This window comes from Nerophis lumbriciformis, linkage group LG29 (assembly GCF_033978685.3).
Source record: "Nerophis lumbriciformis linkage group LG29, RoL_Nlum_v2.1, whole genome shotgun sequence".
NCBI classification, from domain to species: domain Eukaryota; kingdom Metazoa; phylum Chordata; class Actinopteri; order Syngnathiformes; family Syngnathidae; genus Nerophis; species Nerophis lumbriciformis.
In genome coordinates, this window is record NC_084576.2 from 34,903,519 (window position 1) to 34,920,084 (window position 16,566).

At 37.6% G+C, this 16,566-nt stretch overlaps 1 protein-coding gene across 1 annotated transcript in view; it reads right to left on the bottom strand.

The window, feature by feature from the left end:
- LOC133571903 (probable ribonuclease ZC3H12D) overlaps nucleotides 1-16,566 on the bottom strand; it is a 43,711-nt gene that overhangs the window by 17,134 nt on the left and 10,011 nt on the right. Inside the window, exon 2 of the mRNA XM_061924424.1 lies at nucleotides 15,570-15,926. Coding sequence (XP_061780408.1) covers nucleotides 15,570-15,838 — 269 coding nt within the window. The 5' untranslated portion in view covers nucleotides 15,839-15,926. The remainder of the gene's footprint in view (nucleotides 1-15,569; nucleotides 15,927-16,566) is intronic.

Below are 16,566 nucleotides of genomic sequence, written 5' to 3' on the forward strand. Positions count from 1 at the left end.
TACGTACACTTGTAAAGAACATCATGTCATGGCTGTCTTGACTTTACAATCATTTCTATTTTTTCGTGATGTAGTGATTGGAGCACATACTTGTTGCTCACAAAAAACATTCATTCCGCTCAATTTGTGTTTCATCTGACATCACATGGACAAAGATAAGACCTTCTGGAGGAAAGTTCTGTGGTCAGATGAAACAAAAATGGAGCTGTTTGGCCACAATAGCTAGCAATATGTTTGGAGGAGAAAAGGTGAGGCCTTTAATCCCAGGAACACCATTCCTACCGCCAAGCATGGTGGTGGTAGTATTATGCTCTGGGCCTGTTTTGCTGCCAATGGAACTGCTGCTTTAAATGGGACAATGAAAAAGGAGGATTAGCTCCAAATTCAAGTCTTTTAACATTTTCTAAAAAAAAAATTCCCGCTTTTCCCAAAATTCACACATTTTCATGAAATCAATGGGACATTTTTCAAAGTTCCACAATTTTTCATCCGATTCAAACCGTTCCAACTCCAAAATATTCAACATTTTCAAAATTGTGTGCTCTCCTTCAACAATTAAAAAAAAATTCCCAGATTTCCAAGAATTCCCAGTTTTCAGGGACATTTTTCCCCATTCAAAATGAATGGGACATTTTTCCAAATTGCACAATTTCCACATTTTTCAACCCATTCCAACCATTCCACCTTCAACACATTCCACTCATCCTGGACATTCAAACTATCATTTTTACAAGTTAGAAAAAAATTCCAGGATTTTCCAGAATTCTATTTTTTGCAAAGCCCTATTTCCACCCTTTTTTCTGGCGACTACTTTTCAACCGTCAAATAATTCCTCTTAATCAGGACAAAAAAACAAAGTTGTTTCTTGAACTGGAAACATTCCCACAATGGAACTGCTGCTTTAAATGGGACAATGAAAAAGGAGGATTAGCTCCAAATTCAAGTCTTTTAACATTTTCTAAAAAAAAAAAAATTCCCGCTTTTCCCAAAATTCACACATTTTCATGAAATTCCCATTGAAATCAATGGGACATTTTTCAAAGTTCCACAATTTTTCATCCGATTCAAACCGTTCCAACTCCAAAATATTCAATATTTTCAAAATTGTGTGCTCTCCTTCAACAATTAAAAAAAAAAATCCCGGATTTCCAAGAATTCCCAGTTTTCAGGGACATTTTTCCCCATTCAAAATGAATGGGACATTTTTCCAAGTTGCACAATTTCCACATTTTTCAACCCATTCCAACCATTCCACCTTCAACACATTCCACTCATCCTGGACATTCAAACTATCATTTTTACAAGTTCAAAAAAAATTCCAGGATTTTCTAGAATCCCATTTTTTGCAAAGCCCTATTTCCACCCTTTTTTCTGGTGACTACTTTTCAACCGTCAAATAATTCCTCTTAATCAGGACAAAAAAACAAAGTTGTTTGTTGAACTGGAAAAATTCCCACAATAGAACTGCTGCTTTAAATGGGACAATGAAAAAGGAGGATTAGCTCCAAATTCAAGTCTTTTAACATTTTCTAAAAAAAATTCCCGCTTTTCCCAAAATTCACACATTTTCATGAAATTCCCATTGAAATCAATGGGACATTTTTCAAAGTTCCACAGTTTTTCATCCGATTCAAACCGTTCCAACTCCAAAATATTCAACATTTTCAAAATTGTGTGCTCTCCTTCAACAATTTAAAAAAAATTGCCGGATTTCCAAGAATTCCCAGTTTTCAGGGACATTTTTCCCCGTTCAAAATGAATGGGACATTTTTCCAAGTTGCACAATTTCCACATTTTTCAACCCATTCCAACCATTCCACCTTCAACACATTCCACTCATCCTGGACATTCAAACTATCATTTTTACAAGTTCAAAAACATTCCAGGATTCTCCAGAATTCCATTTTTTGCAAAGCCCTATTTCCACCCTTTTTTCTGGCGACTACTTTTCAACCGTCAAATAATTCCTCTTAATCAGGACAAAAAAACAAAGTTGTTTGTTGAACTGGAAACATTCCCACAATGGAACTGCTGCTTTAAATGGGACAATGAAAAAGGAGGATTAGCTCCAAATTCAAGTCTTTTAACATTTTCTAAAAAAAATTCCAGCTTTTCCCAAAATTCACACATTTTCATGAAATCAGTGGGACATTTTTCAAAGTTCCACAATTTTTCATCCGATTCAAACCGTTCCAACTCCAAAATATTCAACATTTTCAAAATTGTGTGCTCCCCTTCAACAATTTAAAAAAAAAATCCCAGATTTCCAAGAATTCCCAGTTTTCAGGGACATTTTACCCCGTTCAAAATGAATGGGACATTTTTCCAAGTTGCACAATTTCCACATTTTTCAACCCATTCCAACCATTCCACCTTCAACACATTCCACTCATCCTGGACATTCAAACTATCATTTTTACAAGTTCAAAAAAATTCCCGGATTTTCCAGAATTCCATTTTTTGCAAAGCCCTATTTCCACCCTTTTTTCTGGCGACTACTTTTCAACCGTCAAATAATTCCTCTTAATCAGGACAAAAAAAACAAAGTTGTTTGTTGAACTGGAAAATTTCCCACAATGGAACTGCTGCTTTAAATGGGACAATGAAAAAGGAGGATTAGCTCCAAATTCAAGTCTTTAATATTTTCTAAAAAAAATTCCCGCTTTTCCCAAAATTCACACATTTTCATGAAATTCCCATTGAAAACAATGCGACATTTTTCAAAGTTCCACAATTTTTCATCCGATTCAAACCGTTCCAACTCCAAAAATATTCAACATTTTCAAAATTGTGTGCTCTCCAATTTAAAAAAAAATTCCCAGATTTCCAAGAATTCCCAGTTTTCAGGGACATTTTTCCCCATTCAAAATGAATGGGACATTTTTCCAAGTTGCACAATTTCCACATTTTTCAACCCATTCCAACCATTCCACCTTCAACACATTCCACTCATCCTGGACATTCAAACTATCATTTTTACAAGTTCAAAAAAATTCCAGGATTTTCCAGGATTCCATTTTTTGCAAAGCCCTATTTCCACCCTTTTTTCTGGCGACTACTTTTCAACCGTCAAATAATTCCTCTTAATCAGGACAAAAAAAACAAAGTTGTTTCTTGAACTGGAAAAAATTCCCACAATGGAACTGCTGCTTTAAATGGGACAATGAAAAAGGAGGATTAGCTCCAAATTGTTCAGGACAAGCTAAAATCATCAGCCCGGAGGTTGGGTCTTGGGCGCAGTTGGGTGTTCCAACAGGACAATGACATCAAAAGTGGTAAAGGAATGGCTAAATCAGGCTAGAATGAAGGTTTTAGAATGGCCTGACTTAAAGGTGTGGACAATGCTGAAGAAACAAGTCCATGTCAACACATTTAGCTGAAGTGCAGCAATTTAGTGGTCAAGTGGTCAAGCAGAAGCTTGTGGATGGCTACCAAAAGTGCCTTATTGCAGGTCAACTTGCCAAGGGACATGTAAGCAAATATTAACATTGCTGTATGTATACTTTTCACCCTCACATTTTCATAATAAATTCATAAAAGAAGCAAACTTCATGAATGTTTTTTGTGAGCAACAAGTATGTGCTCCAATCACTACATCACAAACAAATAAGAAATGATTGTAAAGTCAAGACAGCCATGACATGATGTTCTTTACAAGTGTACGTACACTTTTGACCACCACTGTATATGTATATATATATATATATATATATATATGTATATATATATATATATATATATATATGTATATATATATATATATAGTATATATGTATATATATATGTATATATGTACAGTATATTGATAATTTCCATGATGACACATGAGCTAAATGAGTGCAGAATAAATAGTTGGCCATGATACTGTGCAAGTAAGATCTTGTAAGGAATGTAACGTTCCAACTGAAGTCTGACGCACTTTTTCAAAGTTATTGGTGAGCTGAACATGTCAGCAGCATCACTAATAACCTGCACTAGCACATATACACTATACATCACATGTAAGTTCAATGTGGACTCTAAATATTATATATTAATGTTACAAACCCCGTTTCCATATGAGTTGGGAAATTGTCTTAGATGTAAATATAAACAGAATACAATGATTTGCAAATCCTTTTCAAGCCATATTCAGTTGAATATGCTACAAAGACAACATATTTGATGTTCAAACTCATAAACTTTATTTTTTTTTTGCAAATAATAATTAACTTAGAATTTCATGGCTGCAATGTAAAAAAATACATCCTAAATCTAAATGTGAGCGCTAAATGTTAAATCTGAACCTAAATGTTAAATCTAATTATAAATGTTGAATCTAAATATAAATGTGAGTGCTTAATGTTAAATCTCTCAAATCTAAATCTTAAATCCAAACCTAAATGTATAAAAAATAAATGTGAATCTAATTGTGAGCACTAAATCTATGGCCGTGTGTAAAAATGAGTATTTATAGAACGTCAACATTCCACCAATCTGTGGCCTCTTAGCCACGCCCACATCTCAGTGCAGACACTACCACACCTGCCTCTTAGCCACGCCCACATGTCGGTGCAGACACTACCACACCTGTCTCTTAGCCACGCCCACATGTCAGTGCAGACACTACCACACCTGTCTCTTAGCCACGCCCACATGTCAGTGCAGACACTACCACACCTGTCTCTTAGCCACGCCCACATGTCGGTGCAGACACTACCACACCTGTCTCTTAGCCACGCCCACATGTCGGTGCAGACACTCCCACACCTGTTCATATGTGACACCTTCATGAAGTAAGAGCACAACTGCTGTAGTAACTTACTGTATATGACAGTTGTTTACTATGTAATGTTCATATGTGACACCTTCATGAAGTAAGAGCACAACTGCTGTAGTAACTTACTGTATATGACAGTTGTTTACTATGTAATGTTCATATGTGACACCTTCATGAAGTAAGAGCACAACTGCTGTAGTAACTTACTGTATATGACAGTTGTTTACTATGTAATGTTCATATGTGACACCTTCATGAAGTAAGAGCACAACTGCTGTAGTAACTTACTGTATATGACAGTTGTTTACTATGTAATGTTCATATGTGACACCTTCATGAAGTAAGAGCACAACTGCTGTAGTAACTTACTGTATATGACAGTTGTTTACTATGTAATGTTCATATGTGACACCTTCATGAAGTAAGAGCACAACTGCTGTAGTAACTTACTGTATATGACAGTTGTTTACTATGTAATGTTCATATGTGACACCTTCATGAAGTAAGAGCACAACAAAATGATGAAAGACATACAAATAATAGATTTAAGACTGAGATTTAAACATTTAGTGTTAGATTCAACATTTATATTTAGATTCAAAGTTGATATTTAGATTTAACATTTAGGTTTAGATTTAACATTTAACACTTTGATTAAACATTTAGTGTTAGATTTAACATTTACATTTAGATTCAAAACTGATATTTAGATTCAACATTTAGGTTTAGATTTTACATTTAACACTAGGGTTAAACATTTAGTGTTAGATTTAACATTTACATTTAGATTCAAAACTGATATTTAGATTTAACATTTAGGTTTAAATTTAACATTTAGCGCTCACATTTAGATTTAGATTAACATTTAACACTCGAATTAAACATTTAGTTTTAGATTTAACATTTATATTCAAAATTGATATTTAGACTTAACATTTAGGTTTAAATTTAACATTTAGCGCTCACATTTAGATTTAGATTTAACATTTAACACTCGGATTAAACATTTAGTTTTAGATTGAACATTTATTTTCAAAATTGATATTTAGACTTAACATTTAGGTTTAAATGTAACATTTAGCGCTCACATTTAGATTTAGATTTAAGACTGAGATTTAATATTTAGTTTTGGATTTAACATTTAGATTTAACATTTGGATTAAACATGTAGTGTTAGATTTAACATTTATATTTAGATTCAAAATTGATATTTAGATTTAACATTTAGGTTTAAATTTAACATTTAGCGCTCACATTTAGATTTAGATTAACATTTAACACTCGAATTAAACATTTAGTTTTAGATTTAACATTTATATTCAAAATTGATATTTAGACTTAACATTTAGGTTTAAATTTAACATTTAGCGCTAACATTTAGATTTAGATTTAAGACTGAGATTTAACATTTAGTTTTGGATTTAACATTTAGATTTAACATTTGGATTAAACATTTAGTGTTAGATTTAACATTTGCATTTAGTTTCAAAATTGATATTTAGATTTAACATTTAGTTTTGGATTTAACATTTGGATTAAACATTTAGTGTTAGATTTAACATTTACATTTAGTTTCAAAAATGATATTTAGATTTAACATTTAGGTTTAAATTTAACATTTAGCGCTCACATTTAGATTTAGATTAACATTTAACACTCGGATTAAACATTTAGTTTTAGATTGAACATTTATTTTCAAAATTGATATTTAGACTTAACATTTAGGTTTAAATGTAACATTTAGCGCTCACATTTAGATTTAGATTTAAGACCGAGATTTAATATTTAGTTTTGGATTTAACATTTAACGCTCGCATTTACATTTTGATTTAACATTCGGATTAAACATTTAGTTTTAGATTTAACGTTTGCATTCAAAATGTATATTTAGATTGAACATTTAGGTTTAAATGTAAGATTCAGCGCTCACATTTAGATGTAACATTTATATTTAGACTGAGCAGCAAACAAAGAAAAAGGTGTGTTGTAAATAAAGTGTGTGGCAGGAAGGGAACATCAGCCAAGTCTAAAAATAAACTGCTACTAGCATGCCAGCTCTAATTGACAATTTCCACATAAATGTTAGATCTGAACTTTGAAGTTCCTGAAACTGTGTGTTTGTGTTGCACAGTCCGGGGTACTTTATGCAAATGAGTGGTCCAGAATATTTCTACTCCATGTAGAGAATTACAGCTCACATTTCTTTGACGAAAGTGCAAGTCAATCAAATACAAAAAGATAGGATTTCAAAACCAAAGTCTACCAAATGTGACATCAAAAGTGTCCAACAGTCAGACAAGTGGCCCCTGGCATGGCTGCGGTGCTTGTGGCCCCTGGCATGGCTGCGGTGCTTGGGGCCCCTGGCATGGCTGCGGTGCTTGTGGCCCCAAGATGCAGGTCAGACTTGTCACTGTCAACACAGCACGTGCAGTACAGCAAACAACGTCAACAATCCTGGACTAGAGGGCGAGGCAGCCGCCTGATTGGCAACCACCAGGGACAGGAAATGGAACCAAAATAAGAGCGCTGACCAGGAAATAAACACTAAGGAAACAAGCGAATATGTCTCACTAAAGTACATCAACGCATCAGATTTAGCGTTAGCCTGTTGGCATTAGCATTGGTTACATCTGAGCTAAGAAACTCGAGGGTTCCGATCCAGCTTCCGCCATCCTAGTCGCGACCGTTGTGTCCTTGGGCAAGGCACTTCACCCAGCTTGTTCCACACACACTGCTGCAGACGCATCTTTTAGTGACTACGTTCACAGCATGCAACAAAGTCAATATTTGATGTGATTTTACTTGATCATCCTTTATTTCAGGCTTTCTTAACCTTTTTCCCTACAGAGTGGTCTGGGGCACACTCAATAATAACACTGACTTATTGATTACTGGATTTGATTCATATTCAATAATTATATCTCAACTATTACTAACGGTACGGAACATTCTGGCAGCTTAGTTGCCATAATTTTACTGTTAAATGTACATTGTTTTTTTTTACAACATAATATTGTTCATGGAATATCTGTACAAATTATTTTTTTTTATTCTGGCAACTTAGCTGCCAGTTTTTCTACCTTCTTTCCATTTACAGTAATAAACCGTTAATATCATAATATCATGGCTTACGTGCAGTGATTTCTCCAGATTCTCTGAACCTTTTGATATTAGGGAGCGTAGATGGTGAAATCCCTAAATTCCTTGTTGAGAAATGTTGTTCTTAAACAATTTGTTGACAAAGTGGTGACCCTCGCCCCGTCCTTGTTTGTGAATGACTGAGCGTTTCATGGAAGCTGCTTTTATACCCAATCATGGCACCCACCTGTTCCCAATTAGCCTGTTCACCTGTGGGATGTTCCAAATAAGTCTTTGACGAGCATTCCTCAACTTCCTCACTCTTTTTTGCCACTTGTGCCAGCTTTTTTGAAACATGTCGCAGGCATCAAATTCCAAATGAGCTAATATTTGCAAAAACTAACCAGTTTGAACGTTAAATATCTTGTCTTTGCAGTCTATTCAATTGAATATAAGTTGAAAAGGATTTGCTGTATTCTCTTTTTATTTACCATTTACACAACGTGACAAGGTTTACACAAGCGGTGCCTGGCCGTTCCTATTGGCTCTTCCCCTATCAGGTGAGAATCAAGGTGTGCCTGTGACAACACCTTGACATTAATGTTCTTCCAGTCTTTATGGCAGCTATTGTGGTTACTACTATTATTTGACAACCACTTCCCTGTGAGTCACGTGTACACAACTGGTCCTGAGTGCAGTGAGCCAGCATCAAGGTGAGGGGGATGTGAGCCAGCATCATGGTGAGGGGGACTTCAAAGTCTGACTTTGCCCTGCAGGGATGGTGCGGTGGCTTCAAACGAACCACGGAGAAGGAATATTTGATTGTCACTTCCTGCTGCTGCTCTGAAGAGGAAGTGGTGTAAATGCAGATGGAGTGAGTCCAGTAAAAGACTATTGTTGGAAAGGGATTCTCCACAAACCGGTTCTTATAGTTGACCAAATGTTAAAGAGGACATTTACGGGAAATTGACTTTGGATGTGTTGAAGCTGCACAATAAAGTTGCCGAGTCTTTCTAAAAGCTTCCTTAGATTGTCTTGTCTTAGATTGTGATACATTTTGTACATTCAAGGTGCTAAAAGCCGTCTGAAGTCGGTCAAAATACGATCAACTTTTTCCACTTTAGTCCACATGCGCTAAAAAAGTCATTTTGTTACTTTCCATTTTCAAAACCAATACAATTTATAGATTTGTTTAACCTTTCGGGCTCCTCTCAAGTTTGATTCTGTGGGACCTGGAAAAGATTTTTTTAACTAAGTCATATATTTTTGTCATATTTTGACTGCACTTAGAGGTAGAGTACCGTATTTTCCGCACTATTAGCCGCACCTAAAAACCACAAATTTACTCAAAAGCTGACAGTGCGGCTTTTAACCCGGTGCGCTTTATATATGGATTAATATTACGATTCATTTTCATAAAGTTTCGATCTCGCAACTTCGGTAAACAGCCGCCATCTTTTTTCCCGGTAGAACAGGAAGCGCTTCTTCTTCTACGCAAGCAACCGCCAAGGTAAGCACCCGCCCCCATAGAACAGGAAGCGCTTCTTCTTCTACTGTAAGCAACCACCCGCCCGCGTAGAAGAAGAAAAAGCGCGCGGATATCACCGTACGTTTCATTTCCTTTGTGTGTTTACATCTGTAAAGACCACAAAATGGCTCCTACTAAGCGTCAGGGATCCGGTTCATGAAAAGACGCAATCTCTCCATCCGCACACGGATTACTATTTCACAGCAACTGATATTCCTGTGAACCGCACTGTGGATACAACGGGAGCACGTACGGTGAATATTCGCACCACAGGGAATGAGAAGTCATCCTTCACTGTGGTTCTAGCTTGCTATGCTAATGGCCAGAAACTTCCACCCATGGTGATATTCAAAAGGAAGACCTTGCCAAAAGAGACCTTTCCAGCCGGCGTCATCATAAAAGCTAACTCGAAGGGATGGATGAAGAAAAGATGAGCGAGTGGTTAAGGTAAGTTTAAGTTTACGCGAAGAGGCCGGGTGGCTTTTTTCACGCAGCTCTGTCCATGTTGATATACGACTCCATGCGCGCCCACATCACGCTGGTTTTTAATATATTATTAAAGTTTGACTGACCTATCTGACTGTTTTTTTGACATTCCTTTAGCGCAGTTAGATGCGGCTTACAACACGGGGCGGCTTATAGGTGGACAAAGTTTTGAAATATGCCGTTCATTGAAGGCGCGGCTTTTAACCCAGGGCGCCTTATGGTGCGGAAAATACGGTATATGTAGAATATATTTATATTATTTATATATTATTATTCTTGTCTATTGTGAGTATTATTGTATTAGTAGTATAGTATTAGTAGTATTAGTAGTATAGTATTCAGTATATAGTATTAGTAGTATTAGTAGTATAGTATTCAGTATATAGTATTAGTAGTATAGTATTCAGCACCACTATTGTGGTGCTGAATTTCCCCCAGGCATCAATAAAGTACTTTCTATTCTATTCTATTATCAGTTTTTATCTTTGTATTCAACACTTAAATCATCTTCAGGTCTTTCTGAAAGAAAAAACTAACAAATCTGCTTTTATGACAAAAATACAAATTATTTCCCCCAACATTTTTTTTTTAAGTAAAATATTTCATGTGAACTAATTGGAGCCTTAATATGTCAATAATTCATAGCAACATTGATTTTAGTTCACAAATGTCAAACTCAAGGCCCGGGGGCCAAATTTGGCCCGCCACATTATTTGATGTGGCCCGCCAAAGTCTGGAAGTAATATGCCTTGATAAAATGCTTCATCTTTTCTAACTAAATATATTTGTTTTTCCCTTTTGACATTAAACATCATGTACCGCATGCAATTGCATATCTTTTCAAATTCAATATGATCAAAATATTATATTATCATGTATTCCAAAACAATTCCAAGATTTCCCATAATTCCTTCTTTTTTTTTTTGCATTTCCCCATTCAAAATTAATTGGCCATTTTTCAAACTTCCACAATTCCCACATTCTTCAACCCATTCCACCTTCAACATATTCCTGATGGGTGCTGGTTAGTGCCTTGCATGGCAGCTCCCTCCATCAGTGTGTGAATGTGTGTGTGAATGGGTAAATGTGGAAGTAGTGTCAAAGCGCTTTGAGTACCTTGAAGGTAGAAAAGCGCTATACAAGTACAACCCATATTCTACCATTCTGGACATTCAAACTTCTTCTTTTCCAAGTTCAAAAAAATTCCAGATTTTCCCGAAATTCCCTAATACTATTCAGTGCTTCCCACAGGACAGGCATCTATTTGCGGTGGTGTGGTCGGGGGGCGGCAGCGGCGATGACCAAGAAGAACGCGGAGTTGGAATATAATTACAACATTTTATGTACATATTTATATACAGATTTGAACAATTAGTGATTCACTGAAATATATTTATTAATTGTGGTTCTTACAAAAAATATATCTTATAAAATATAAAAGCTAAAATGTCTCTTAAAGCTCTGCCCCTTTAATTAGTGAATACTAAATCATTTAACTTTAGCCTACTACTACAACCATATTATTTACCAGCAACATGAAGTGAAACAGAGGCAGAGGTGTCCTGCCACAGTCAGTCAACCTCCTCCTCCTCCTCCTGCTGAACAGGTCGCACCTGCGGTCCGGACTGTAGGCCTACCTCCTCTCCAAGTCCAGCCCTTTTCGGCCGTTGAAAATATTTTTCTATACTCATCTGTGTGAAGGAGTGAACATCCAACATTAGAATTTATTACTAACGAGCAGAAGCGCTCTATGTACAGTGCCGTCTAACCAGCAGCTCAACACATGCAGGGTTCAACGTTAAGGTTTTTTTCTACTTGCCCGACTTCTCAAATCTACTTGCCCCAATATTTGTACTTGTCCTGCCTAGGTTTTTTTCTGGCTGTGTAGTGCTCATGGCTTATATCTTAAAATAATCCTTCCCGTTGACTATTTACAACACTACACAGTATTTATTATTATTATTATCTATAATTACATTTAAATGGCATTGCATACATGTAAAATTAAATGCTATTTCACATTATTTGACCAGTAGCAGTTACACTCATCTGAACAGGTCAGCCACCTGTTTAAAGCCCGATCACAGTTGAAATCTTGAAATGAAGGGCTTTTAATGGCCAAAACATTAACCTGGACAACATTTTAACAGCTGCTTGGCTCAGATTTGATTCTTTTCATTGCATTCACATGCTGCAGTGGACAGTGGACAATTTAGCTTCAGTCCATGTGTGTTTATTGACAACAGGGTTATAACCTGGACACGTTAGCTCGTCGGTATGAAAACAGGTGACCGAGTCAAACAGCGGCGGTGTTAATGAAGCAGCGTCAGGCGAAACCGTCAGTGAAACGCTCGGTGAAATCGCGGATTAACGTTATATATATATGACGAGCCGCGAGCGATGCAGCTATAACCTATCTACCTATAACACCTGTAAAAATGAAGCAATGCTACCACGCTAGCAAGCGTTAGCTAGCCGGCTATGAGCCACCAAGCTGCTAACTATCGACAAAAGGCACCATTTAAGTTTTTTTCCCCATGGCATCCTGGATCAAGGCTTTCAGCAGCTTTTGGACGTTTGAGGTAGAAACGTAGGAAGCGCCATCATTATGAAAAGTAGTCGGCGAGTATTTTGGTCCCGTCCGTCCGTCCCTCTTCTTCTTCTTCTTCTTCTGGCCCACCAGGTGAATTAAGTGCTATTGGCGGAGTTACAATGCATACCGCCACCTACTGCACCGGAGGTGTAACTACAAGCAACATTCACAGACAGTCCCATTGCTTTTATGAGCGGTCGAGCGAGTCAAAAGCCGAAAAATCCATTTGTGGCGGACGTAATTCTTTCGTGGCGGGCCGCCACAAATAAATGAATGTGTGGGAAACACTGCTATTTATTACTTCAACATTTCTTGCCCGTTTTAAACAATTCCAACACCAACCAATTCAGCTCATTCATGCTCCTAATCATTTTCAATAAATAACATTTGAGTTTGACTCCCTGCCTTAAAAGAAGGAAACTATTTGTGATACACCACCTCCCAGACGACAACATAGCAATGTTGGGTTTTGGGTAAGGCCTGGAAGAACGTCAGTCTGGTGGGATGTGTTTGTCAAGGAGTGTGTTGTGCCCGAGGAACAGCAAGAGAACTTTCCAATGTCCAGGTCAGCTGTGATTCTACTTGGTGAAAAACGTTCTCCATTTGTCAAAGGAGAGACAACGAGAATGCGGGCTCCCGTGGATGTGATAAAAAAGGTAGCGTGTGCTTTGTATTAGCTGGCCGACGAGGGAAGACTACGGAAAACGACGAATGCTTTTGGACTGGCAAAGCAGACTATTACTAGTTATTGTCCGCCATCTATGTCACAAACTCACGTCTAGGTCCAGAGTGTAGCAAGTTTGCTAACAAGTTGTTTCCTTTCACACGTCCATTAAAGACGTGATTCATGTAGGATGTCTCAGATGTGATTCACTACAATAGGAAACTATGGACTGGACTCTCACACTATTATGTTAGATCCACTATGGACTGGACTCTCACACTATTAACTAGATCCACTATGGACTGGACTCTCACACTATTATGTTAGATCCACTATGGACTGGACTCTCACACTATTATGTTAGATCCACTATGGACTGGACTCTCACACTATTATGTTAGATCCACTATGGACTGGACTCTCACACTATTATGTTAGATCCACTATGGACTGGACTCTCACACTATTATGTTAGATCCACTATGGACTGGACTCTCACACTATTAACTAGATCCACTATGGACTGGACTCTCACTATTATGTTAGATCCACTATGGACTGGACTCTCACACTATTAACTAGATCCACTATGGACTGGACTCTCACACTATTATGTTAGATCCACTATGGACTGGACTCTCACACTATTGTGTTAGATCCACTATGGACTGGACTCTCACACTATTATGTTAGATCCACTATGGACTGGACTCTCACACTATTAACTAGATCCACTATGGACTGGACTCTCACTATTATGTTAGATCCACTATGGACTGGACTCTCACTATTATGTTAGATCCACTATGGACTGGACTCTCACACTATTAACTAGATCCACTATGGACTGGACTCTCACACTATTATGTTAGATCCACTATGGACTGGACTCTCACACTATTAAGTTAGATCCACTATGGACTGGACTCTCACTATTAAGTTAGATCCACTATGGACTGGACTCTCACTATTATGTTAGATCCACTATGGACTGGACTCTCACTATTATGTTAGATCAACTATGGACTGGACTCTCACACTAGGAAGAAGATCCACTATGGACTGGACTCTCACACTAGGAAGTAGATCCACTATAGACTGGACTGTCACACTAGGAAGTAGATCCGCTATGGACTGGACTCTCACACTAGGAAGTAGATCCACTATGAACTGGACTCTCACACTAGGAAGTAGATCCACTATGGACTGGACTCTCACATTAGGAAGTAGATCCACTATGGACTGGACTCTCACACTAGGAAATAGATCCACTATGGACATATAGAAGTGAAGTAGATCCACTATGGACATATAGAAGTGAAGTAGATCCACTATGGACATATAGAAGTGAAGTAGATCCAGTATGGACATATAGAAGTGAAGTAGATCCACTATGGACATATAGAAGTGAAGTAGATCCAGTATGGACATATAGAAGTGAAGTAGATCCACTATGGACATATAGAAGTGAAGTAGATCCAGTATGGACATATAGAAGTGAAGTAGATCCACTATGGACATATAGAAGTGAAGTAGATCCACTATGGACATATAGAAGTGAAGTAGATCCACTATGGACATATAGAAGTGAAGCAGATCCACTATGGACATATAGAAGTGAAGTAGATCCAGTATGGACATATAGAAGTGAAGTAGATCCACTATGGACATATAGAAGTGAAGTAGATCCACTATGGACATATAGAAGTGAAGTAGATCCACTATGGACATATATAAGTGAAGTAGATCCACTATGGACATATAGAAGTGAAGTAGATCCACTATGGACATATAGAAGTGAAGTAGATCCAGTATGGACATATAGAAGTGAAGTAGATCCACTATGGACATATAGAAGTGAAGTAGATCCACTATGGACATATAGAAGTGAAGTAGATCCACTATGGACATATAGAAGTGAAGTAGATCCAGTATGGACATATAGAAGTGTAGTAGATCCACTATGGACATATAGAAGTGAAGTAGATCCACTATGGACATATAGAAGTGAAGTAGATCCACTCTGGACATATAGAAGTGAAGTAGATCCACTATGGACATATAGAAGTGAAGTAGATCCACTATGGACATATAGAAGTGAAGTAGATCCACTATGGACATATAGAAGTGAAGTAGATCCACTATGGACATATATAAGTGAAGTAGATCCACTATGGACATATAGAAGTGAAGTAGATCCAGTATGGACATATAGAAGTGAAGTAGATCCAGTATGGACATATAGAAGTGAAGTAGATCCACTATGGACATATAGAAGTGAAGTAGATCCAGTATGGACATATAGAAGTGAAGTAGATCCACTATGGACATATAGAAGTGAAGTAGATCCAGTATGGACATATAGAAGTGAAGTAGATCCACTATGGACATATAGAAGTGAAGTAGATCCAGTATGGACACATAGAAGTGAAGTGAATATAAGTGACATGACTTGACTGACCTCATGGCCACGTTGCTTCCATCTATAACCACCGGTCTGAAACAGGAAGCAGGCTCCTTGTCCGGTACAGGTCTAGGGGGCCGGGGGCCGCAGCCTCTGGGGACCAGTTTAGCGCCTCCCTTGTCATGGCGAATGTGGCAGGTCTTGATGAGTTCTTCCAGGATGTCATTGGTCTGGGCGTCATGGTGGAGGCTCTCCAGCACCCTCACTATGTCCTGCAGGGAGTAGCCCAGCTTCAGGAAGCGCTCCACTTTGGCGTGCTGGTCCATGGCGCAGACCACAGACTTGTTGGGGCTCCAGGTGGGTTTGTGGCTCTCCGCTCGCCTCCTTAAATATGTTTCATCTCCATGGCAGCGGCTGTGTTGGAGCAGTTGGAAGTAAAGAGAGGATGTTGATACAAACTGATGACATCAAATGCTTCTTACAACAACATCTGAAAGGTCCATTTTATTTTTTTCAGGTTTTTCTATTACAGGGTTAAAGCAGCAGTTCCATTGGCAGCAAATCAGGCCCAGAGCATAATACTACCACCACCATGCTTGACGGTATGCATGGTGTTCCTGGGATTAAAGGCCTCACCTTTTCTCCTCCAAACATATTGCTGGCTATTGTGGCCAAACAGCTCACTTTTTGTTTCATCTGACATCACATGGACAAAGATAAGACCTAAATGATATGTACACATTTAGGGTGTTTTTGTCCCTTTTTTCCAGGAACACTCATACCAAAAGTCACAATGTCCCATAGACTTCTAAAAGTCATGACAGACCACCTCAAAAAAACGGAATGGAATTTTACAGTTTTTTACTGAATGGGACACCCAGAATGTACATTAAATAAAGAAAGTGGGATTTACAATATTAACTATGAACCATAAAACATTGAATATTAACAACATATGAAAATCGCTTAAATTATGATGAATAAAACATTGAATATTAACAACATATTTTACTTCTTAGACCAGCTCCTCCATAGACATCTTTTACAATCAAGC